Below are 27,500 nucleotides of genomic sequence, written 5' to 3' on the forward strand. Positions count from 1 at the left end.
AAAAGTTAAATGAAAATACACTAGCTGTCACTGTCACGTGCGTATGCTGTCATTTCTGTCATATCTCTATGTTTTCATGTTTGACCGCGCAGATGTAATTAACATCGATTTTCACGTAAAATAATTTTAGCTTAATTAAAAATGCCTGAAACAATTATAGAAAGTGTCCTTAATGGTAAAATTGATACCGCCCTCCTTATAAAGTGGCTAAATTGTGATGCAAAAGAGGTACATAACCTAACCTCTTGGTTTTTTTGTGTATACTTTTTCTTTTTTCTTTTTCAATGAAATAAATATGTAAATTGTGGTTTTTAGGATACTCCTGAAGATTGTGTGTTGCTGTGTTGTAATAGAAGTGAATTTGTGGCCCATTTTTTGACGTATTTGAGGAATCAGACGGACAGGTAAGGACAAAAAGAAATGTAAACAAGGGGTGTGCCCTAGGCATAGATGTGGAACAATTTGTATTGTGCCGTGTTAAATCAACTTTATACCCTTTTTTACATACTTACATACATAAAATCACGCCTCTTTCCCGGAGGGGTAAGCAGAGACTACCTCTTTCCACTTGCCACGATCTCTGCATACTTCCTTCGCTTCATCCACATTCATAACGGCGGTTTCGGGTACTTTTGACCTGACCATTTATCAGGATGTCCTTAATTTGATTAATTAACCCTTTTTTCTCAGAATAAATAAGTTTTAAAAAGTGTCTGTTTTCTAAAATCAGTCTTGCTGTGAATACAATCAAATGGACAGCTCTTTATCATCCACTGAAAACTCCTTAAATGTTAATTGGTTGTGTAAATTCAGTTATAAGAAATACATCTCCTAAAGGCTATAGACAATAGTTTCAGGAAATTTCATATTTTCCTGTTTATGTAAAATTAAAAAATAATACATACATACATATGGTCACGTCTATATCCCTTGCGGGGTAGACAGAGCCAACAGTCTTGAAAAGACTGAATGGCCACGTTCAGCTATTTGGCTTAATGATAGAATTGAGATTCAAAAAGTGACAGGTTGCTAGCCCATCACCTAAAAGAAGAAACTCAAGTTTTAAGCCTATCCCTTAGTCACCTTTTACGACATCCATAGGAAAGAGATGGAGTGGTCCTATTCTTTTTTGTATTGGTGCCAGGAACCACATGGCACAAAAAATAATAACAATACATACATAAATTATTTAATTTGATAACTAGATGATAAATGTGTCCTTATATATTGAATAGGTATACCAATGGGCTAGCACCCTGTCTCAATTTAAATCTCAATTCTACCATCAAGCTTACTGCATACATACATACATACATAAAATCACGCCTCTTTACCGGAGGGGTAGGCAGAGACTACCTTTTTCCACTTGCCACGATCTCTGCACACTTCCTCTGCTTCATCCACATTCATAACTCTCTTCATGCAAGCTCGGCGGTTTCGGGTACTTTTGACCTGACCCTTTACCAAGCCGACTGCACTGAGCAGTCTTTTCAGGGCTGTCGGCTCTACCAACCCTATAGGAAAATAGACGTTATTATATGTATGTGTACATTCTATTTTGTGGAATTCCAATTTGAGCACACAAGCTTCGAAGCTAGAATCATTATGTAAATATTGCAATGCTTGTATTAATTCACTGCTGACTCCATGCATAGATAGTGCTTACCATAATAAATTCTCCTCTACTCTATCAAAGCTAATATACATATATATAAATAACTTAGACATTAAAAAATAGACATTATCTATAAATACACATAGTGCCGTGTGGTTTCCGGCACCAATACAAAAAGAATAGGACTACTCCATCTCTCTCCCATGGATGTCGTAAAAGGCGACTAAGGGATAGGCTTATAAACTTGGGATACTTCTTTTAGGCGATGGGCTAGCAACCTGTCACTATTTGAATCTCAATTCTATCATTAAGCCAAATAGCTGAACGTGGCCATTTAGTCTTCAAGACTGTTGGCTCTGTCTACCCAGCATGGGATATGGACGTGACCATATGTATGTATGTATGTATACACATAGGAAAAACTATGGTAAGGGTGATACATTATATACCACAACTTTGGCTTCATTTATGGCTAAGACTAAAGAGTTGTAACCGAAACAAGAAATGTAAATTATGGATTAAAAACAAAATACATAACTGAGTTTTGTATGCATTCTTTAAGTTTTACATACATACATATAATCATGTCTATATCTGTTGTGGGGTACACAGAGCCTCACCTTGAAAAGACTGATAGACCATGTTCAGGTGTTTGGCTTAATGGTAGAATTGATATTCAAATAGTGACAGGTTGCTAGCTAGCCTAAAAGAAGAATCCCAAGATTATAAGCCCTTAGTCGGCTTTTACGATTTCCATAGGATGGAGATGGAGTCGTCCTATTCTTTTTTTTTTATTTTAAAAGTTTTACATACCTTTATTAGCTCATTGTTATTGAATTTATGTATTCTGTATGGGTCAGTTTCGTTGTAATAAATATAACAAGGAAAATTCTCAAGACAGGGGTTAATCCTTATCAACCTACATACATGAAACTTTGCCTTTTATCTGGAGCATAAGCAGAGACTACATCTTTCCACTTGTCACGATCCCTGCATACTTTTTTGCATCATCCACATTCACGTGCCGTGTGGTTCCCGGCACCAATACAAAAAAGAATAGGACCACTCCATCTCGTTCCCATGGATGTCGTAAAAGACGACTAAGGAATAGGCTTATAAACTTGGGATTCTCCTTTTAGGCGATGGGCTAGTAACCCGCCACTATTTGAATCTCAATTCTATCATTAAGCCAAAGAGTTGAACGTGGCCTATCAGTCTTTTCAAGACTGTTGGCTCTGTCTACCCCGTAAGGGATAAAGACGTGATCATATGTATGTATATATGTATGTATCCACATTCACAACTCACTTCAAGTTAATCCTTTACTCCTTGCAGCGTAATCCGGACGAACAGCAATGCAGCGCAACTGCTGCAACACCAGAGCACTCCGGAGAAGATGCTCAACTCCCGCAGGAAGCACCGGCGCTCCATCAGCGACCCCACCAGCGACGACCGCACCATGGACAGCCTCACTGTCAAAACTGACAGGCAAAGAAGCCACGAGTCTCCCAGCAAAGACAAGAAACGCACCGGAAGAAGAGTTAAAACTAAGTTGTTCACTGAAGAAAAGCTGTCTAAAGAGCAATCGGTCTCGTCTGATGACTCAAGGTTGAGCATCGGAGTGGAGAGAGTCATGATATCCAGTACACCGATGAAGAATAGCAAGGATTACCCGAATTTGCCTCTGACGAGCCCGGTCACTCCAAACAGGAGTTTCAAAGAGTTCGAACGGTGCGATACGCCAAGATTGAACCATAGACATTCTAGATCACACGAGAAAAGCTGCCTAGGTGACTACCTAGCGTCTGCACAGAAGAGTTCCAAAAAGAAGAAAGGGAAGAACACTTCAAATGAGGATGCGGATGTGAAAACTGAATTGGATCTGAGCAATTCTGAGATGTTTCCAGAAATCGGAGTCAGGAAGTCCAGTTCTTTGCGTTCCGACAGGCGGAGGATCAAACCGACTAATATTGACCGTAGTACGTCACAAAAAAGCTTTTCGCTAAATAGTTTCAACTCGGAATGCTTCCAGCAGCCGTCGCCGCTAGCGTTAGAAGATAATATAGCATTTAAACCGCAGAATGTGCCGACAAAAGAAGTTTCGAGCAGTTTCGACGCTGAGCGAAGCATTTTGAAACAGGAGAGGCACAAATTGATGGAGAAATTCAACATTTTGAACACATCTTCGACTCAGAAGAGCGTAAAAACACCACAGATTAATGTGATACAGAATAATTCTTTCGACAATATTAACTATATCAAATCAGACTCGAGCAAAGTTGTTTTAAAAGAGAAAATCGATATACTAATCGATATTTACGATGTTCTATTGAAGAATAATTTAATTCTTAGCGTGATAACGGAATTGTACTTTTTGATATCGATAATACTGTCCAAACAGAACGAAATCGATTACGAAGATGCTGAATTGAATTTGAGTAAAGATAATTTGGATTACTTATTGAAATCGATTCATAACAGCACTTATTTCGCTGTGAAGTCATTGTGGAATCAGCGGGTTATATTAGAGGTGATATTGGACAGGAATTCTTTGAAAATACTCGGTGAGAACAAGAAGGTTAGGTCGTTCTATCCGGACTTAGCCAAGTTCTTACTTAATTCTTACGGACTGAAGTGTGAAGCGGAGAAGGCACAAGGAAAGAAGTGTATTCTGGATATGAGGCCGTCCAACGGAGTGATATGTTTCAACTTTGAGACGGATAATATTGATAATTTCCCGACAGCGCTTAGCTTCCAAAGTTTTAAGAAGCAGAGAGACATGTTTTATGAATTGCTCAGGTAAAATTTACCAATTTTAATATTTATTTTTTTATTTAAACTTCATTGCACAAAATACAAATGTATAGCACAATTTGCGGACTTAAGCATTATCTACCAGTCAACCATTGGGTCTGACAGAGCACTTTATACATACGTTTTTTTTTATGAATTACTAAATACCGTGTGGATCCCAGCACCAATTTAAAAAAGAATACGACCACTCATCTCTTTCCCATGGATGTCGTAAAAGGCGACTAAGGGATAGGGTTATAAGGGCTAGCAACCTGTCACTATTTGAATATCAAATTAATCATGAAGCCTAACAACCGAACATGGCCTATCAGTCTTTCACGACTAGTTTACCCACCCCGCAAGGGATATAGACGTGACAATATGTACGTACGTAACAAATCAACAGATGGTACCAAGACTGTCAGTCCACCGGCTCGTTCCAAGCCGCTCTGTCCACCCCGCAAGGGATGTAGACGTGACTTTTATATGTATACGTACATATGGTCACGTCTATATCCCTTGCTGGATAGACAGAGCCAACAGCCTTGAAAAGACTGAAAGGCCACAGATTAAATATAACAGGTTAGTGACAGGTTGCTAGCCCATCGCCTTAAAAAAGAATCCCAAGTTTGTAAGCCTATCCCTTAGTCGCCTTTTACGACATCCACGGGAAACAGATGGAGTGGTCCTTTTCTTTTTTTGTATTAGTGCCGGTAACCACACGGCGCTTTTAGTTTGAACTTGATTTAATTGTGTAATCTATTTTTGGAAGCTTAATCATAATAAATACATACATACATACATAATATCACGCCTCTTTCCCGGAGGGGTAGGCAGAGACTACCTCTTTCCACTTGCCACGATCTCTGCATACTTCCTTCGCTTCATCCACATTCATAACTCTCTTCATGATCAAAATAAATAGTATCATATAATATGTATGTATGTACGTAACAAATCAACAGATGGTACCAAGACTGTCAGTCCACCGGCTCCTCCCGCAACACGTTCCGCGCCCGTCTCAAGCCGCTCTGTCCACCCCGCAAGGGATGTAGACGTGACTATAATATGTATGTATGTAAAACTAAGTTTACTGCCGCTTCCAAGGCGTCAGTGCAGAAGAAGCGGTAACAAACTGCACTGCAGCATTTTCTTATATTATAATAATGTATGTCTTGGTAAAGGGTCAGGTCAAAAGTACCCGAACCGTCGAGATCGTGGCAAGTGGAAAGAGGTAGTCTCTGCTGAAGGATTTAGGGCAAAATAAACCAGGATTGTAATAGTATAATAAGATTTTATTTATGAGACACAATAAACACGTATTCGACAAGTTACATATTCATAGAGAGAGAGTGCATAGACAGTAGCGCAGCAGGTGGCGACTTGTGGTACTAAGACACTTTTGTTTATACATTTGTTCTAACATCTGCCTACCCCTCCGGGAAAGAGGCGTGATTTTATGTATGTACTACTCTGTCAAGAAAGTAGCGGGAAAAGATCAATAATACACAAACTGTTTGTTATTCATCCAAATTTATTTTATCACCTTCAAAATATGCTCCTTTAGAAACGATACACTTACGCCAACGAATAATCCAATCATCAAAACATTTTTTAAACGCTGTTTCCGGAATTGAGGTCAGTTCTCGCCGCGAATTCTCTTTTATGTCTTCTACCGATTGAAAACGGGTGCCACGAAGTGGTAATTTGAGTTTAGGAAAAAGAAAAAAGTCGGCTGAAGCCATATCTGGTGAATATGGTGGTTGCTCGATGGTATTTGTTGAGTGTTTGGTTAAAAATTCGTTCACAAGGATGGCCTTGTGCGAAGGTGCATTATCATGGTGCAAAATCCAAGAATTTTCTTTCCACAAATCTGGCCTTTTTCGTCGGATTTGCTCTCTTAAACGCCGCATAACACTCAAATAATATTCCTTATTTACCGTTTGACCTTCCGGCAAGAATTCCGAGTGCACAACACCGCGATAGTCAAAGAAAACAGTCAACATGACTTTGACTTTTGAACGACTTTGGCGTGGTTTTTTCGGTTTCGGTTCAGTTGGAAGGCGCCACTCCGAAGCTTGTTGACTAGTTTGCATGTCAAACTCGTAAACCCACGTCTCGTCACCAGTAACAATGCGTTTCATGAATGTTGGGTCGGAATTGACTCGTTCTAGCATGTCCTCAGCGACTCTCATGCGATTGAGTTTTTGAAAAAAATTCAGGTCTTTTGGACTAGCCGAGCGGCAACATGTTTCATACCCAAATTATTAGTTAAAATGGTACGGATCGACTCGTGAGATACAGAAAGTTCGGTGGCTATCTCTCTCAAAGTTGAATGAGGATTTTCAGTCACTATTTCCTTCACTTTTGCGATGTTAACTTCAGTTGCAGACGTTGATGGCCTACCAGAGCGAGGCAAATCTTCCATCACATCTCGACCGCTTTTGAACGCTTTGTACCACTCATAAGCACGAGTTTTTGATAAAGTCGATTCACCGTAAGCCTTCTGTAACATTTTCAGTGACTCCGAACACGATATTCCATTGGCAATGCAAAATTTAAGACAAACTCTTTGTTCGATGTTTTTATCCATTATGAAATTAGCAATACACACTAGATATGATATAACTAAAAATAGCACTGTATTTAATGTAAACAACAGATGCAACTCAAACTCCGCGCCAAAATGGAAAACAGTTGTGCCAATCTAACAACAACAAAAAAAACAAAAATTTGAATTTGGAACCATAAATAAATAATCCATTCCCGATACTTTTCTGACTGAATGTATGTAACAAACCAACAGATGGTACCAAGACTGCCAGTCCACCGGCTCGTCCCGCAACACGTTCCGAGCTCGGCTCAAGCCGCTGATGGCGGCGAGTTGTCACGCGGCCAACCATCAGCATCTCGCCGCACTATTTGTGAAGCAAATGTTGGCGGGACTGCCGCACAATACGCAGGTGATTAATTGTATATAGATACTAATATTGTAAAGCTGAAGAGTTTGTTTGTTTGTTTGTTTGAACGTGCTTATCTCAGTAACAGGACGTGCGGTTGTGGACCAATAAAAAAAAGAATAGACCACTCCATCTCGTTGCTATGGATGTTGTAAAAGGCGAGTAAGGGATAGGCTTATAGACTTGGGATTCTTCTTTTAGACGATGGGCTAGCAACCTGTTTAACTATTTGAATCTCAATTCCATCATTAAGCCAAACAAGTAAACGTGGCCTAACAGTCTTTTCAAGACTGTTGGTTCTGTCTACCCCGCAAGTGATATAGACGTGACCATATGTATGTATGTATTTATTATAAAGCTAAAGAGTTTGTTTGTTTGTTTGAACGCGCTAATCTCAGGAACTAGTGTTTCGAATTGAAAAAATATTTTTGCGTTGAATAGACCTTTTATCGAGGAAGGCTTTAGGCTATACAACATCACGCTGCAACTATAAGGAGCAAAGAAATAATGTGAAAAAAAAAACGGGGAAAATCATTTATGCTTGAGGGCTTTAATGATGCCCAAGATAACTATTCCACGCGGACGTGCCGTGTGGTAATACCAATACAAAAAAAAAATTTGGCCACTCGCATCTCTTTCCCATGGATGTTGTGAAAGGCGACTAAGACATATGAGATGGAGTGTTCCTATTCTTTTTTGATTGGTGCTCGACAAGCACACGGCACAGACAGACAGACAGCCGCAGTAACGCGTCGGCGCCGAGGAGTTGTCGGCGCTCACGATCGCACGAGCGCCTTCAAAGTGCCATTTAACATGACAAATTCTCCTGCAACGGCTGTCTGTGGATGAACATGGAGTCTTCGTCGTCCCCGTGTTTTATTTTTTCAAAGCAGCAACAATTAATACACTCCGCATTTTGATCGTCGGCTGTACAGTAAGGCGGTCAGTATAATAGTAAAACGAGCCACGCTGAGCCTCAGCGCTGAGAAACTACGCGCTGAGAAACTACGCGCTGAGCTATGAGCGCTGACGGTGAGCGTGAGACTAAAGTTTGTCAGCGCTGAGGCTCAGCGTGGCTCGTTTTAGTATCATACTGACCGCCTTACTGTACAGCCGACGACCAAAATGCGGAGTGTATTAAATTATTATACTCCGCTCCGCTCGACGCTAGAACGCTCACTGAAAGCGTAGGCGCTCGTGCGATCGTGAGCGCCGACGCGCGACGCGCACGGCCGCGTAGCTGTCAGCGCTCAAATTCAAATTCAAAATTTTTATTCATTACTAGCGGCTCGCCCCGGCTTCGCACGGGTGGACATATTTTTCTACCTGAAAACTAATTTATTTCAAAACAAATTTATGCCTATGTCACTTTTGAATGTCTATTCTATATCTGTGCCAAATTTTATCAAAATCGGACCAGTAGTTTTTGAGTTTATTCCACACAAACATACAAAAATACAAATCTTTCTCTTTATTATTAGTGTGGATTATAGGATACTATATATCGCTTAATAATTGTCGTATGGTTTAACAACATTGGTTGACGTCAAATAAATTACTTAAAAACTAAGTTTACTGCCGCTTCCAAGGCGTCAGTGCAGAAGAAGGGGTAACAAACAGCGCTGACCGCCGTGCGCGCTGATAGCTACGTGTCATTCAAAAACGCTTCCTAGTAGTTCATATATCTCGGCCAACAGCGCTGACGGTGCGCGTGCCGTCAGCGTAAGACTAAAAACAGCCTGAGCGCTCATAAGCGCTGACGGTGAGCGTGAGAGTAATCAGCGTAACGTGCGCCGCCCGCAGGAGAGCCGGCTGAGCAAGCTGCACGTGCGGCTGACGCGCGCCGACGCGCCCGCGCCGCGCCGCCCGCACTTCGCGCACGCGCACCACTTCTACAAGTACGTGCGTTTTGTTATGTACACGTATATATATATATATATTTATATATAATAATCCCTAATACTAATCCCTATGTTTTATTTTCTCGACCTCCGAGTCGGTTTCTTGTCGAATTCCAGTCCTGAAGCCTTCAGGAAGAGGGAGATTCGAAGTCCTTTTACGACACATACATATATAGTCCGACATAAAATTAGAATAACATATACAGGGTGACATTTAAAACAACTGCATTCTTTTAAACATAGACTATACCAATACTTCTGAGCTGTTTGAGCCTATTTTTATTTAAATTAAACGTCATCATTTTCACATTTAAAAAACACTCAAAAACTACGTCACACGCTTTATTAAAGACCAATACTACAAAAAGAAATTAAAATTAAACATGTAAATAAATGTCTGAAAAATAAATTATTTTTCTAGTATCAAGATCAAGTAAAGTACAGAGTTGTCGGGATCCCTCAGCTGAATGAATTGTGTCGTTGACCTCTGAATCTAACGCGTCGCTTTTCCGCCGGCCGGGGTGATATGACGTATTTAGGATCATGGATTTTGATACTTTTATTTTTTTTCGTACTTTCTAAAATATGAACCGATATTTTTCTTATAACGTTTTTAAATATCCTTTAGATGAGTAAACTTAACAGTTAAATTTATGCAGTTAAATTAAAAGTCACCCTGTATATATATATATTTTATTTACTGATAACATTATGATTTTACCGCTTCCAAAGCGCATAATTTAATTAGATTTTTGGCCGTGTGGTCCCCGGCACCAATAGAAAAAAAATAATAGTTTTTACTCCGGCACTCCGTCTCTTACCCGTGGAAAAGTCGTAAAAGGCGAATAAAGAATAGACTTGTATCCTTGGGATTCCTCTTTTAGCTGATAGGCTAGTAACAAAGTCACTATTTGAATCTCAACTCTATCGTTAAGCCAAGCAGCTAGGCGTGGACTTTCAGTATTTTCAAGTTGAATGTTGGGTGTTGAATGTTTATTTATATATAGGTAAGTATTTATCATAAAATATAGTATCGTTGAGTTAGCATCTCGTAACACAAGTCTCGAACTTACATCGTGGCTAACTCAATCTGAGTAATTTATCCCGTACATACATATAATTACCTACGTCTATATACCTTTCGGGGTAGACAGAGCCAACAGTCTTGTAAAGACTGATAGGCCACGTTCAGATTTTTGGCTTTAAGATAGAATTGAGATTCAAATAGTGACAGGTTGCTAGCATATCGCCTAAAAAAAAAGAATCCCAAGTTTGTAAGCCTATCCCTTAGTCGCCTTTTACGACATCCACGGGAAAGAGATGGAGTTTGTCCTATTCTTTTTTGTATTGGGTGCCGGGAACCACACCGCACACACGATAAATATATATGAAAATTTTTTCCTCAGAGAATTCATAATGAATACGGACAACGAATCGTTTCGAGTACACTTGAGGCACACCTTGGCATCCGAGATTGTCACTTTGGACTCTACGCAGTTGGTGGAAGGTTGTAAGTATAAAATGTAAACATAAGTTTGTGTTTCTCATTGTTTGTTGGGACGGCAATGTTAATTTTGCGGTTGGTGTAAAAAAAAGTCTTTTAATGCATTGATTTGAAAATCTATACTAATATTATAAAGATGAAGGGTTTGTTTGTTTGAACGTGCTAATCTCAGGAACTACTGGTTCCAATTGATTATTTTTGTGTTGAATAGACCATTTATCGAGGAAGGCTTTAGGCTATATAACATCACGCTGCAACTATTAGGAGCGAAGAAATAATGGAAAATGTGAAAAAAACGGGGAAAATTAATCATCCTTTAGGGCTTGAATGATGCCCAAAATAACAATTCCATGCGGATATTTATTTCTCCTCTCTTGCCGTGTGGTTCCCGGTACCAATAGAAAAAAGAATAGCACCACTCCATCTCTTACCCATGGATGTCGTAAAATGCGACTAAGGGGTAGGCTTATAAACTTGGGATTCATCTTTTACGCGATGGGCTAGCAACCTGTCACTATTTGAATCTCATTTCTATCTTAAAGCCAAACAGCTGAACGTGGCCTATCAGTCTTTACAAGACTGTTGGCTCTGTCTACCCCGCAAGGGATATAGACGTGATTATATGTATGTATGTTATTTCTCGAAACCGCCGACCTTGCATGAAGAGAGTTATGAATGTGGATGAAGCGAAGGAAATATGCAGAGATCATGGCAAGTGGAAAGAGGTAGTCACTGCCTACACCTCCGGGAAAGAGGCGTGATTTTATGTATGTATGTATGTATGTTATTTCTCCTCTCAGCTAACACGGACATGTGCCGGGAGTACTTCCACCTGGTCAAGAAGCTGTCTCTGCTGGCCAAGTTTCTGGGCTACCTGACCTCGTTGCCGTACTCGCTCAATATTGACGCGAAAGTGGGACGTACCGTATTGACGGAACAGCCGTTCGACACGCCCAAAGAGAAGGTCCTGGAGAACGATTTAGCGCTGAGGAATTATGTGAGTGGGTTTTTTTTTTAAACATACATATGGTCACGTCTATATCCCTTGCGGGGAAGACAGAGCCAATAGTCTTGAAAAGACTGAATGGCCACGTTCAGCTATTTGGCTTAATGATAGAATTGAGATTCATATAGTGACAGGTTGCTAGCCCATCGCCTAAAAAAGGATCCCAAGTTTGTAAGCCTTTCCCTTAGTCGCCTTTTACGACATCCATGGGAAAGAGATGGAGTGGTCCTATGCTTTTTTGTATTGGTGCCGGGAACCACACGGACCTTTTTTATTTTTAATTTTACCTTTAATGTCCGTTTTGAGACGTTAGTAAGTTAGATTTGAAACGATTCATAATGCATGATGAAATTATATATGTGTAATTATTTTGATAAAAAAATATTTGTATTAAAAGTAGATTAATTATTCATATTCATTTCAGATTAATTATTTATATAATTATTCATTCATATACTTCAATGATGCCCAAAATAACTATTCCACGCGGACGAAGTCGCGGGCACAGCTAGTAAAATATAAGTTAGCCTACAAGTGCTTTTATCGTTTATAACAAATTTTAAAAATACTTTTGTAACGAGCTTTGGAAGCGGTAGTAAGTAGATATAAGTGATGTGACGTCAATAAGTGATACCTTGTGTCCAATTTTGAAAATAAATCTATTCTATTCTATTTTTAATTATTTGTTACAGAGCCAACCGTGCCTAGACCTCCAAGGTCTACTCAGAAACGCGCAAGAAAACTCCCGCCTTTGCATAACCTTACCTTGGCTTGTACACTACCTGTCTATGCTAGATTACACGTCATTGAGAATCAAATACTACCAACAAATAATAAAAACAATATTCTCAATCTATTCAAATTTGAAATTCGAATCCAAATACAAAAAGAACACGTTGATATTTTTGAAATCAATACTCGGCTGGTTGTTCGATTTGCCGCATTTTCCTGTCGAAATTTTCTATGAAAAGTTTGAATTTAGAACTGTTTATAGTAGTGATGTGAACGTGGATTCTTATGATATTATCGATGAGAGTGTTTTGTTCGAGCTGTGCCCGTACCTTAGGGATGTGAACGTGCTGTTATCGACATGTAAGGTGGGGCAGGAGCAAAAAGAGAGCTTTAGACACATAACGCCAGTTAGTTTGAGTTTTAATCCTGAAGATCGGATCAGGAATAAGGAGAAGGAATTGCAGGTGTGTATTTTTTTTTATAAAATTTCTGGTATTTTTTTTTTTATTTTGTATAACCGTTCACTTTTTCATACAGTTTTGGTTCTTGATACTGAGACTTTATATGTGACTGTGACTAAGTATTACCTAACTTTTGTCCGCGACTTGTAATACTTGAATATTGAGAAATCTCTTAGGTATTAAGTCACGTCTTTATCCCTTGCTGGTAGACGGAGCCAACAATTTTGAAAGGACTGATAGATCACGTTCAGCTGTTTGACTTAATGATGGAATTGAGATTCAAATAGTGACAGGTTGCTAGCCCGTCGCCTAAAAATAGAAAGCCAAGTTTATAAGCCTATCCCCTATTCGCCTTTTACGACATCCATGATAAAGATACGGAGTGGCCCTATTCTTTTATGTATTGGTGCCAGGAACCACACGGCACCAATTTTATAAATACACGTATCATTTTAGGTAATAATGAAATGGCCACGTTCAGCTATTTGGCTTAATGATAGAATTGAGAAATTATTAAATAAAATGTGCCATGTGGTTCCCGGCACCAGTACAAAAAAGAATAGGACCACTCCATCTCGTTCCCATGGATGTCGTAAAAGGCGACTAAGGAATAGGTAAAAAAATTTGAGATTCTTTTTTTTGGCGATGGGCTAGCAACCTATCACTATTTGAATCTCAATTCTATCTTAAAGCCAACGTAGCTGAACGTAGCCTATCAGTCTTTTGGAGACTGTTGGCTCTGACTACCCCACAAGGGATATAGACGTGACCATATGTGTGTATGTGTGTAAAAAAAAAAATACCAACACGATTACAGAACCGTCTAGAAGAAGAGCTACTGAAAAGTCAACCGGCCTCGACTCGGCGCGTTCTGGAGTTGGTGTCCGAGCGAGTGACGTCGCTCTGCGTGCGGGAACTCTCCGCCAAGCTCTTGTGCGAAGCCCGAGACAAGGCAAGAGCGCACGCCGCCACTGTGGTCAGAACTCATAACGGAGATACGGTGAGAAACCAAGTATTTTATACCTCTGGATGTAGGTTTCTCATGCATTGTAAGAGAGAATGTCACAAAATATGAGAAAACCAAGTATTTTTATCTGACTGACTGATTTACTTGCATATCAAGTAAAATTTGACATGTAGGTTTCTCATGCGGTGTAAGAGAGAATGTCACAAAATATGAGAAAACCAAGTATTTTTATCTGACTGACTGATTTATTTGCATATCAAGTCCCTAAGGCTATACCGCTGGATCTAGACATGTAAAATTTGACATGTTTCTCATGCGTTGTAAGAGAGAATGTCACAAAATATGAGAAAACCAAGTATTTTTATCTGACTGACTGATTTACTTGCAAGCTAACCGCTGGGTCTGAACTGTGATATTTGACATGTATGTTTCTCATGCGATGTAAGAGAGAATGTCACAAAATATGAGAAAACCAAGTATTTTTATCTGACTGACTGATTTACTTGCAAGCTATACCGCTGGGTCTGAACTGTGATATTTGACATGTATGTTTCTCATGCGATGTAAGAGAGAATGTCACAAAATATGAGAAAACCAAGTATTTTTATCTGACTGACTGATTTACTTGCAAGCTATACCGCTGGGTCTGAACTGTGATATTTGACATGTATGTTTCTCATGCGATGTAAGAGAGAATGTCACAAAATATGAGAAAACCAAGTATTTTTATCTGACTGACTGATTTACTTGCAAGCTATACCGCTGGGTCTGAACTGTGATATTTGACATGTATGTTTCTCATGCGATGTAAGAGAGAATGTCACAAAATATGAGAAAACCAAGTATTTTTATCTGACTGACTGATTTACTTGCAAGCTATACCGCTGGGTCTGAACTGTGATATTTGACATGTATGTTTCTCATGCGATGTAAGAGAGAATGTCACAAAATATGAGAAAACCAAGTATTTTTATCTGACTGACTGATTTACTTGCAAGCTATACCGCTGGGTCTGAACTGTGATATTTGACATGTATGTTTCTCATGCGATGTAAGAGAGAATGTCACAAAATATGAGAAAACCAAGTATTTTTATCTGACTGACTGATTTACTTGCAAGCTATACCGCTGGGTCTGAACTGTGATATTTGACATGTATGTTTCTCATGCGATGTAAGAGAGAATGTCACAAAATATGAGAAAACCAAGTATTTTTATCTGACTGACTGATTTACTTGCAAGCTATACCGCTGGGTCTGAACTGTGATATTTGACATGTATGTTTCTCATGCGATGTAAGAGAGAATGTCACAAAATATGAGAAAACCAAGTATTTTTATCTGACTGACTGATTTACTTGCAAGCTATACCGCTGGGTCTGAACTGTGATATTTGACATGTATGTTTCTCATGCGTTGTAAGGGAGAATGTCACAAAATATGAGAAAACCAAGTATTTTTATCTGACTGACTGATTTACTTGCAGGCTATACCGCTGGGTCTGAACTGTAATATTTGACATGTATGTTTCTCCGCGCATTACTGCCGCATTTCTATCTCTAATCAGCTATATAGCAACATTTCTATATTTAGAATCTAATATAATTATAAATCTTTAAAATATTCATAGAGCCTTTTAATTTATACAGCGCCCACTTGTAACGGCTGAATTAACTATGTAGCTAACTGACGGAATATTAACATTACAATATTTCAATCCTAATATTGTATAGCGCCATCTATTGACAACTAATCGAACTATCTAGTCACACTACCCGCGTTTTGATAATCACTCTATACGATTAACCCTTACGGAAATCGAATTCGCAATCATAACACGTTGAATCAAAACGCGTTATGATTGCGAATTCGAATTCGAAATCCAGTTCTCAATCGAAGCGCGTTTCTTTTATTTCAACACAGCGCCATCTAGTAACACCGCTATGAACTATTTACTACATCCCTTCCAGAACCTTCTGCAGACTTTGCAGTCGCTGTACTCCACTCACGTGGAGCAGCTCAGATCTCGCACACTACAATCGGCGGAGCAGTTAGTCCGCTGTCGCATTGCGACCGCGCTTTACTGCCGCATTTCTATCTCTCATAAGCTGACATTACTGTATTTAGAATCGAATATAATTCTAATATTGTATAGCGCCATCTATTGAAAACTAATCGAACTATCTAGTCACACTACCCGCATTTTGATAATCAGTCTCCATGACGCGTTCCAATTCAACACAGCGCCATCTAGTAACACCGCCATGAACTATTTACCAAAACCCCTTCCAGAACCTTCTGCAGACTTTGCAGTCGCTGTACTCCAGTCACGTGGAGCAGCTCAGATCTCGCACACTACAATCGGCGGAGCAGCTGGTCCGCTCTCGCATTGCGACCGCGCTTTACTGCCGCATTTCTATCTCTCATAAGCTGACATTACTGTATTTAGAATCGAATATAATCCTAATATTGTAAAGCGCCATCTATTGACAACTAATCGAACTATCTAGTCACACTACCCGCATTTTGATAATCAGTCTCCATGACGCGTTCCAATTCAACACAGCGCCATCTAGTAACACCGCCATGAACTATTTACCAAAACCCCTTCCAGAACCTTCTGCAGACTTTGCAGTCGCTGTACTCCACTCACGTGGAGCAGCTCAGATCGCGCACACTACAATCGGCTGAGCAGTTAGTTCGCTGTCGCACGGCGGCCGCCCTGCGAGCCTTGTTGCCGCACGCGGCGCCGCCTATCCTCGCGCTGGCCGCCAGGGGCTGCCTCAGCCGGCTGCAGAAGTGGATCAATGACAATTGGAATACAACTGGTGAGTGTTCTATGCAGGGTGACTTTTAATTCAACTGCATAAATTTAACTGTTAAGTGTACTCATCTAAAAGATATTTAAAAACGTTAAAAGAAAAATATCGGTTCATATTTCAGAAAGTACGAAAAAAAATAAAAGTATCATAATCCACGATCCTAAATACGTCACAATACCCCGGCCGGCGGAAAAGCGATGCGTAAGATTCAGAGGTCAACGATACAATTCATTCAGCTGAGCGATCTCGGCAACTCTGTACTTTACTTGATCTTGATACTAGAAAAATAATTTATTTTTCAGACATTTATTTACATGTTTAGTTTTAATTTCTTTTTGTAGTATTGGTCTTTAATAAAGCGTGTGACGCAGTTTTTGAGGGTTTTTTAAATGTGAAAATGATGACGTTTAATTTATATAAAAATAGGCTCAAACGGCTCAGAAGCATGGGTATAGTCTATGTTTAAAAGGATGCAGTTGTTTTAAATGTCACCCTGTATGTACCATTTTGAAAATAAATTTATTCTATGTAATGTACCATTTTGAAAATAAATCTATTCTATTCTATCCTATCCGATTCCAGCTATTCTTTGCAAAGACGTAGAAGCTGAAATGAAAACGCTCCTAGTAATAGGCGAGCCGTCCCCCAGCGCCGCCCCGCGGAAGGCCGTGGAAGCTCTGCTCGCTCCCGCGGTCGTGTTCTACGCGGCCAACGTCAGCCCCGCCGCTTGCATCATCAACTTGAAGGTAAATCATCATCAACAAAATTTTTTGAAAATAAATCTATTCTATTCATAATAATATGTAAATATTCGAATATGTTGAGCAAAGGCGTATTATCGCTAAGCAATCTCTTCCAGCCAAACTTTGGGTAGTGAAAGGTAAAAAACATGGTATCGGGTGAGCAGATTACTTAACAGAAGAAGAATTCAGGTTTTTCACAAATCCTACGGGAACTTTAGCTTTTACCGGGATGAAAAGTAAATTGTTCTTTCGATAGATCTTCAATTATATATAAGAGATATTTCAAGAAGAATAATTGATAAGTATTCTTATATAGTAAGAATTTAGTAGATAACCCCTGACGAGGTAACATATGTATAAATAATCTTACTATCGCATTAATACTTGTAGAATTATTGTGACTTATTAATAAAATAAAAGTATTTTTTCGGAGTGAAAAACGTTTTCTTTCTTTCTTTCATTTCTATATAATGGCTTTCACCGGACTTTGGTTGATTCTGCTAATGTCACGGTTTCAAGAGACACGAAGTTACGAAATTGGTCGATGGACGATATGCGATCTTAAAGGAGAAGGTTAACAAATGTACAAACAAAAAAGTAGACATTGTTAGTAAAAAAGAAATCAAGTTAATGATTACAATGTGTAGTGAATGTGTACGGTATGAAGTGAAAAACGTACGTTGTATCAGTATTCAGTAAAAGCGCGGCACGGAGAGAGATCTGTCAAACTGACATATGTCAGTTTGACAGATGACAATTATACAAAAAAAATTTGCGTTCACAAATGTATAATAATATTAGTTTAAGATACAAGTATTAAACGCGTATGTAATGTACAAATTCAAAAATTGAATTCATAATTATTGGACGTTTCAACATCACTTAATAATTGTCATATCTTTTAGTTTCACAACATTGGTTGACGTCAAATAAATAACTTAAAACCGAGTTAAAGCGCCAGAATTAGCAGTCTTGAAAGACTGATAGGCCACGTTCAGCTGTTGGGCTCATTGATAGAATTGATATTCAAATAGTGGCAGGTTGCTAGCCCAATTTTATAAGCCTATCTCTGAGTCGCGTTTTACGACATCCATGGGTATCCCGTATAAGACAGAAGTAACTTGTTCTCCAGGAACAAATCTGCCTTCTCCTGGACGACGAGCCGGCCGGCGAGCTGCCCGCCATCTTGGCGTCGTGCGCGGCGGCCTGCGCGCGCCGCAACGTGTTCGCGCGCGACTCCTCGCGCCGCGCGCTGCTGCGGCTCAGCGTCGAGCTGGGGCTCGTCGTGGGTCAGTGGACACACAGTGTGACATACAGTACCTGGGTGACCGAGCGGTGCTCGCGCCGCGCGCTGCTGCGGCTCAGCGTCGAGCTGGGGCTCGTCGTGGGTCAGTGGACACACAGTGTGACATACAGTACCTGGGTGACCGAGCGGTGCTCGCGCCGCGCGCTGCTGCGGCTCAGCGTCGAGCTGGGGCTCGTCGTGGGTCAGTGGACACACAGTGTGACATACAGTACCTGGGTGACCGAGCGGTGCTCGCGCCGCGCGCTGCTGCGGCTCAGCGTCGAGCTGGGGCTCGTCGTGGGTCAGTGGACACACAGTGTGACATACAGTACCTGGGTGACCGAGCGGTGCTCGCGCCGCGCGCTGCTGCGGCTCAGCGTCGAGCTGGGGCTCGTCGTGGGTCAGTGGACACACAGTGTGACATACAGTACCTGGGTGACCGAGCGGTGCTCGCGCCGCGCGCTGCTGCGGCTCAGCGTCGAGCTGGGGCTCGTCGTGGGTCAGTGGACACACAGTGTGACATACAGTACCTGGGTGACCGAGCGGTGCTCGCGCCGCGCGCTGCTGCGGCTCAGCGTCGAGCTGGGGCTCGTCGTGGGTCAGTGGACACACAGTGTGACATACAGTACCTGGGTGACCGAGCGGTGCTCGCGCCGCGCGCTGCTGCGGCTCAGCGTCGAGCTGGGGCTCGTCGTGGGTCAGTGGACACACAGTGTGACATACAGTACCTGGGTGACCGAGCGGTGCTCGCGCCGCGCGCTGCTGCGGCTCAGCGTCGAGCTGGGGCTCGTCGTGGGTCAGTGGACACACAGTGTGACATACAGTACCTGGGTGACCGAGCGGTGCTCGCGCCGCGCGCTGCTGCGGCTCAGCGTCGAGCTGGGGCTCGTCGTGGGTCAGTGGACACACAGTGTGACATACAGTACCTGGGTGACCGAGCGGTGCTCGCGCCGCGCGCTGCTGCGGCTCAGCGTCGAGCTGGGGCTCGTCGTGGGTCAGTGGACACACAGTGTGACATACAGTACCTGGGTGACCGAGCGGTGCTCGCGCCGCGCGCTGCTGCGGCTCAGCGTCGAGCTGGGGCTCGTCGTGGGTCAGTGGACACACAGTGTGACATACAGTACCTGGGTGACCGAGCGGTGCTCGCGCCGCGCGCTGCTGCGGCTCAGCGTCGAGCTGGGGCTCGTCGTGGGTCAGTGGACACACAGTGTGACATACAGTACCTGGGTGACCGAGCGGTGCTCGCGCCGCGCGCTGCTGCGGCTCAGCGTCGAGCTGGGGCTCGTCGTGGGTCAGTGGACACACAGTGTGACATACAGTACCTGGGTGACCGAGCGGTGCTCGCGCCGCGCGCTGCTGCGGCTCAGCGTCGAGCTGGGGCTCGTCGTGGGTCAGTGGACACACAGTGTGACATACAGTACCTGGGTGACCGAGCGGTGCTCGCGCCGCGCGCTGCTGCGGCTCAGCGTCGAGCTGGGGCTCGTCGTGGGTCAGTGGACACACAGTGTGACATACAGTACCTGGGTGACCGAGCGGTGCTCGCGCCGCGCGCTGCTGCGGCTCAGCGTCGAGCTGGGGCTCGTCGTGGGTCAGTGGACACACAGTGTGACATACAGTACCTGGGTGACCGAGCGGTGCTCGCGCCGCGCGCTGCTGCGGCTCAGCGTCGAGCTGGGGCTCGTCGTGGGTCAGTGGACACACAGTGTGACATACAGTACCTGGGTGACCGAGCGGTGCTCGCGCCGCGCGCTGCTGCGGCTCAGCGTCGAGCTGGGGCTCGTCGTGGGTCAGTGGACACACAGTGTGACATACAGTACCTGGGTGACCGAGCGGTGCTCGCGCCGCGCGCTGCTGCGGCTCAGCGTCGAGCTGGGGCTCGTCGTGGGTCAGTGGACACACAGTGTGACATACAGTACCTGGGTGACCGAGCGGTGCTCGCGCCGCGCGCTGCTGCGGCTCAGCGTCGAGCTGGGGCTCGTCGTGGGTCAGTGGACACACAGTGTGACATACAGTACCTGGGTGACCGAGCGGTGCTCGCGCCGCGCGCTGCTGCGGCTCAGCGTCGAGCTGGGGCTCGTCGTGGGTCAGTGGACACACAGTGTGACATACAGTACCTGGGTGACCGAGCGGTGCTCGCGCCGCGCGCTGCTGCGGCTCAGCGTCGAGCTGGGGCTCGTCGTGGGTCAGTGGACACACAGTGTGACATACAGTACCTGGGTGACCGAGCGGTGCTCGCGCCGCGCGCTGCTGCGGCTCAGCGTCGAGCTGGGGCTCGTCGTGGGTCAGTGGACACACAGTGTGACATACAGTACCTGGGTGACCGAGCGGTGCTCGCGCCGCGCGCTGCTGCGGCTCAGCGTCGAGCTGGGGCTCGTCGTGGGTCAGTGGACACACAGTGTGACATACAGTACCTGGGTGACCGAGCGGTGCTCGCGCCGCGCGCTGCTGCGGCTCAGCGTCGAGCTGGGGCTCGTCGTGGGTCAGTGGACACACAGTGTGACATACAGTACCTGGGTGACCGAGCGGTGCTCGCGCCGCGCGCTGCTGCGGCTCAGCGTCGAGCTGGGGCTCGTCGTGGGTCAGTGGACACACAGTGTGACATACAGTACCTGGGTGACCGAGCGGTGCTCGCGCCGCGCGCTGCTGCGGCTCAGCGTCGAGCTGGGGCTCGTCGTGGGTCAGTGGACACACAGTGTGACATACAGTACCTGGGTGACCGAGCGGTGCTCGCGCCGCGCGCTGCTGCGGCTCAGCGTCGAGCTGGGGCTCGTCGTGGGTCAGTGGACACACAGTGTGACATACAGTACCTGGGTGACCGAGCGGTGCTCGCAATAAACAAAACAGCACAGCAGCTAATATAAATGGTCTTAGGAATATCTAGTCTACGCCATCTGCTCTACATAATACGTAGAAATCACCTTATGCTATTACAATTTTGCTTAACAAATGTTTCCTTCTATTTGCAGTGAGCAAGAAACCCTCAGAAATAACCGAGACGTTCCTCAACCAACTGCACAATATCTGGAACACGTGTTGCCCGGACCGCAAGCGGACCCAATCGCAAGATCTGTCCATCCCTGAGAGAAGGGAGGATATCTCGCCGGAATTCCGCAACTTCGAAGACGACGATCGAGTTCAAACTCCTGTATCTGACGAGGAGAACCAGAATAATCCTGTCGAAGGCAAGATATTAGTACTAGAAGGCAATTTGGCACAGATTGAAGGCAAAACGTTACAAAATGAAGGCGGAACATTACAAAATGAAGGCAGAACATTACAAAATGAAGGCGGAACAGTACAAAATGAAGGCAGAACATTACAAAATGAAGGCAAAACATTACAACATGAAGGCGGAACATTACAAAATGAAGGCAATTCAATGCAATTAGAAGCGAACAGTGTGAACGACAGCAAAAGTGTTGATAATATAGCGGAAGACAATAACAATGAAATGTTAGAGTACTTTGAGAGAATTTTGTGTCCGAGGAACATAGCTTTGTTGAGTGCGTCCAAGTGTAAATCGAGTGATGTTTGGGAGTCATTGGCCACGGTGTTAGTGTTTCTGTTGAGGAATGACTATCTGAGTGAAGACTCGCTGACAGAGCAGTGCTTAGCTGTTTACAGGCAGGACTGGCCGCAGGTGAGTCAATTTTTGATATTAACTTGAGTAGAGTAGAATAGATTTAGAATAGAATAGATTTATTTGGATACAAGGTATCACTTATTGACGTCACAGCACTTAAATCTTATTATAACTACTACCGCTTCCAAAGCGCATGAATAGAATGGAATAGATTTATTTTCAAAATTGGATACAAGGTATCACTTATTGACGTCACATAACTTAAATCTAATTATAACTACTACCGCTTCCAAAGGGCATGTGTAGAAGAAGCGGCAGAACAAACTACACTGCAGCATTTTCATCGGACGTCAATTTACAAATATAGATCTCTTAAATCTAAATCGTGGACGAATGCGCATTGTCTACATTAAAAAACATGAATGAACTAATTATGTCAATGCGAATATTAACTTTCAATCAATTAATACAATATCTTATATATAAAATTTACGTGTCACAATGTTCGTTCCCGTAATCCTCCGATACGCCTTGACCGATTCTCATGAAATTTTGTGAGCATATTGAGTAGGTCTGAGAATCGGCCGACATCTATTTTTCATACCCCTCAGTGATAAGGGTTGTCCAGGTTGCTAGCCAATCGCCCAATAAAAAGAATCCCAAGTTTGTAAGCCTATACAGGGTGACATTTAAAACAACTGCATCCTTTTAAACATAGACTATACCCATGCTTCTGAGCTGTTTGAGCCTATTTTTATTTAAATTGAACGTCATCATTTTCACATTTAAAAAACCCCTCAAAAACTACGTCACACGCTTTATTTAAGACCAATACTACAAAAACAAATTAAAACTTAACATGTAAATAAATGTCTGAAAAATAAATTATTTTTCTAGTATCAAGGTCAAGTAAAGTACAGAGTTTTCGAGATCGCTCAGCTGAATGAATTGTGTCGTTGACCTCTGAATCTTACGCGTCGCTTTTCCGCCGGCCGGGGTGATATGACGTATTTAGGATCGTGGATTTTGATACTTTTATTTTTTTTTCATACTTTCTGAAATATGAACCGATATTTGTCTTTTAACGTTTTTAAATATCCTTTAGATGAGTACACTTAACAGTTAAATTTATGCAGTTGAATTAAAAGTCACCCTGTATATAAAAGGCGACTAAGGGAGTCGCTTTTTACGACATCCACGGGAAAGAGATGGAGTGGTCCTGTTTTCTTATTGTATCGGTGCCGGGGACCACATAAATATAAAAAATTACCTAAAATAAATAAATAAATAAATAATTTCTCCGTCCGCAGAATATATTGGAAAGTCTATCGACATGCATGAGGTCGGTCTCCTCCCGTTGGTCTAGATGTTCCACCGGAAAGTTCACGCTGTTCCTGGACTTCTTGGCGGAGTACTGCGGCGATATGGACTACGAGCCTGCTATGGACGACGATGTGTAGGCTCTGTCTACCCCGTAGGTTTTATGTGAACAACGTGATGTATGATGAAGATTGGAGATTTTTATGTTCTGACTAAATGTATGTATTGTATATGTTATGAAATTAATGTGCGGGATTGTTGGCTCTGTCTATCCCTGTACACGTGATATTTGAAGATTGAATTGTTATAAAGTACCGTGTGGTTACAGGCACCGAAAGAAAAAAATAAGAGCACTCCATCTCTTTCTCATGGATGTCGTAAAAGGTGACTAAGGGATAGGCTTACAAACTTGGGATTCTTTTTTAGGCGATGGGCTGGCAACCTGTTATTATTTGAATCTCAATTCTATCATTAAGCCAAACAGCTGAACGTGCCTTTTAGTCTTTTCAAGACTGTTTGCTCTGTCTACCCCGCAAGGGATATAGACGTGATTATATGTATGACTGTAAGAAATAAAATAAATGAATATTTATTACATCTATACTAATATTATAAAGCTGAAGAATTTGTTTGTTTGAACGCGCTAATCTCAGGAACTACTGGTTTGAATTGAAAAATTATTTTTGTGTTGTATTGACTATTTATCGAGGAAGGCTTTAAGCTATATAACATCACGCTGCAACTATAAGGAGCGAAGAAATAATGGAAAATGTAATGCTTCAATGATGCCCAAAATAACTATTCCACGCGGACGAAGTCGCGGGCACAGCTATTATATTATATTAGTATAGATTATGAATTACCGGAGCGAGTATCTTATTTATAAATTTAAGAATAATCAAGGAGGGATATAAAATTTGTGACTTTTTAAACTGTATCGGGAGTTATGAATGTGGATGAAGCGAAGGAAGTATGCAGAGATCGTGGCGAGTGTATGTACGTAGTCTCTGCCTACCCCGTTCGGGAAAGAGGCTTAATTTTATGTAGGAATAATAATAATATGTTAGAATAAATATGTTCGAAAATTAACTAAATATTCAAACATACATACCTTATTATTATACTTATAATTATCCAAATATAACTATTTATTTTGTAAAAATATATCGTTAATATAATACAAAAGAATGTGCAGAAGAAAAATAAAGAAAATATCAACTGATGCGATGTTGTATACAATATCAACATACATACGTGTCATCACGTCTATATCCCTTACGAGGTAGACAAAGCCAGCGGTATCGAAAATACTGAAAGGCCCACTGCCTAAAAGGTGAATCCCAAGTTTACAAGCCTATCCCTTAGTCACCTTTTACGACATCCATAGGAACGAGATGGGAGTGGTCCTATTCTTTTTTTTATTGGTGTCGGGAACCACACGGCACGATTGACTTAAAGTATTAACGGTATTAACTTTTAACACTACTGTTTAAAAAGTCACTATTTTTATGAGACGAAATGTATTTTAGGCGAATTATGACAAATAAATTGAAATGTAAACACCAGAATGATGTCTTATTGTAATTGTATTTAGTCTGGACGTTAGATGTACATATATACAGGGTGTTAAGATTTTTTTTGCAAAAATGTAGGATACCAGGATTTATACGCGGCTTTGTTCGCGTTTAGTGGTAATTTCACGAAATTCCCAAGGGAAAAGGAGTTTACATCGCCAATAATTTATGATTAAATGTAACGAATATTTAATAAAAAGTTAAATAGCACCACTGCCAAGAACAATTATTGTCCATTTTTAAACCGACTTCAAAAAAAGAGGTTTTCAGATTGTATTCAAAGTGATTTTTTTACAGTTGAATCCAAGGAGCACAATAAGTAAACTTAACTACAAAAAAGTCAAGAAATGACAACATCATGTGACGTTTAGGTAAAACGTCGCAGGTAATGATGATTTAAAAATTTATAAAATAACGACAATCTTTATTAGGACTAGTTGTACAATTTTTAAGAGTCCGTGGGTTTAGCTAAAGACAAAAGATCCAGCAAGAAGCCGTCAGAGGATAGCGAGCTTACTTGGTGACGCCGCCAACAAATATTATTATACATACATACATAAAATCACGCCTCTTTCCCGGAGGGGCAGGCAGAGACTACCTCTTTCCACTTGCCACGATCTCTGCACACTTCCTTCGCTTCATCCACATTCATAAATCTCTTCATGCAAGCTCGGCGGTTTCGGGTACTTTTATTATTATACCAACCCATGATTAGATTGTAATATCACGATAATAACTTGAAAATAAATTATAAGCTTAACATTGTAAAACAGTCTTCTAAGTTAAATTTTTATGACAAATGCCTTGGTATATATTAGTATACACCCTGTATATTTGACTGCCAAATGACAATGTATTTAATATTATACAAATAATAATTAATTTAAATAAAATTTTAATATAAAGAAAATGTTCGGGAGTTCGAAAAATATTTTTTTTTCCCCCCCTCTCTTTCCCCCTCTTGGGGATTTTCAAGGCAAAGGCCGCCTTAGGCCCCATAAGGTCTCATCTCAATTACCACCAGGCAGATTGAGGCACTATAATATTCAAAACACATACAGGGTGACATTTAAAACAACTGCATCCTTCTAAATATAGACTTTGCCCATGCTTCTGAGCTGTTTGAGCCTATTTTTATTTAAATTAAACGTCATCATTTTCACATTTAAAAAAACCCTCAAAAAATACGTCACACGCTTTATTAAAGACCAATACTACAAAAAGAAATTAAAACTAAACATGTAAATAAATGTCTGAAAAATTAATTATTTTTCTGGTATCAAGATCAAGTAAAGTACAGAATTGTCGAGATCGCTGCGCTGAAAGAATTGTGTCGTTGACCTCTGAATCTTACGCATCGCTTTTCCGCCGGCCGGGTAGATATGACGTATTTAGGATCGTGGATTTTGATACTTTTATTTTTTTTATTACTTTCTGAAATATGAACCGATATTTTTCTTTTAACGTTTTTAAATATCCTTTAGATCAGTACACTTAACAGTTAAATTTATGCAGTTGAATTAAATGTCATCCTGTATATCCTACAACTGTGCCAAACAGGCCGTCATAATATAAACGAATGTTAAGACAAAAATATATTTTGTAATTTTTACTACATATTTAAATATATGTTAAAAAAATAATGGAAATTGTGGAAAAAAGTTACAAGTTTATTACAATTTATAGTCTATACTATAATATTACTTATATAATAACTTAATAAATAATAAATATATACGGGACAAATTACACAGAGTTAGTCTCGAAGTAAGTTCGAGACTTGTGTTACGAGATACTAACTCAAACTGGACGATTATTGTAAATATAAAGTTCCTTATAATAATTTGATTAAACATATATTATTGTTACAATCTGTAAATTTGTGTTCTATACTTACTTACTTGTGTATAGCAGTATGCTTATGACAAAAGTCCAATCCGTCAAAATATGTATGTAAAAGTGTAATATAATTAGTGTTTTTTGTTTTAATGTTGTTTTATTTACCAATTTTAAAAGTTACACCGAATATGTGCCTGCGCAGAAGTATCTAACATTTTTGTATGGCGCGAAAATATTTGAGCGCTCGAGTCTATCAGAGCGCATTATTTAAACCCGCGAACTGAATTGTCAGCCATTATGAGCGAGATGGCTGGAGAAATTTTGTTTTTTAATTTATGTTTTATGAACTTGTAATAAAGTCGTTTTTTTAATGAGTTTTCATTTGGTTTGATTATT

At 41.3% G+C, this 27,500-nt stretch overlaps 1 protein-coding gene across 1 annotated transcript; it reads left to right on the plus strand.

Annotated features, from left to right (window-relative positions):
• Nucleotides 1-67: 67 nt before the first annotated feature.
• Nucleotides 68-27,250, plus strand: LOC106136558 (codanin-1). Its single transcript, XM_060952948.1, has 14 exons — nt 68-228; nt 316-404; nt 2,951-4,414; nt 7,215-7,371; nt 9,172-9,266; nt 10,676-10,779; nt 11,574-11,770; nt 12,472-12,975; nt 13,790-13,972; nt 16,553-16,766; nt 17,343-17,506; nt 18,636-18,792; nt 21,755-22,428; nt 23,682-27,250. The coding sequence occupies exons 1-14, from the start codon at nt 142-144 to the stop codon at nt 23,829-23,831; spliced, it is 4,239 nt and encodes a 1,412-aa protein (XP_060808931.1). The 5' UTR covers nt 68-141; the 3' UTR covers nt 23,832-27,250.
• Nucleotides 27,251-27,500: the final 250 nt, after the last annotated feature.

This window comes from Amyelois transitella, chromosome 30, assembly GCF_032362555.1.
Source record: "Amyelois transitella isolate CPQ chromosome 30, ilAmyTran1.1, whole genome shotgun sequence".
Taxonomy (NCBI): Eukaryota; Metazoa; Arthropoda; class Insecta; order Lepidoptera; family Pyralidae; genus Amyelois; species Amyelois transitella.

Bases quoted from the DNA above. Each gene is read 5' to 3' on its own strand.
- LOC106136558 (XM_060952948.1), top strand. From the start codon at position 142: ATGCCTGAAACAATTATAGAAAGTGTCCTTAATGGTAAAATTGATACC. The intron at 18,793-21,754 runs GTCAGTGGACAC...TTCTATTTGCAG, and splicing joins CGAGCTGGGGCTCGTCGTGG to TGAGCAAGAAACCCTCAGAA. The intron at 22,429-23,681 runs GTGAGTCAATTT...CTCCGTCCGCAG, and splicing joins ACAGGCAGGACTGGCCGCAG to AATATATTGGAAAGTCTATC.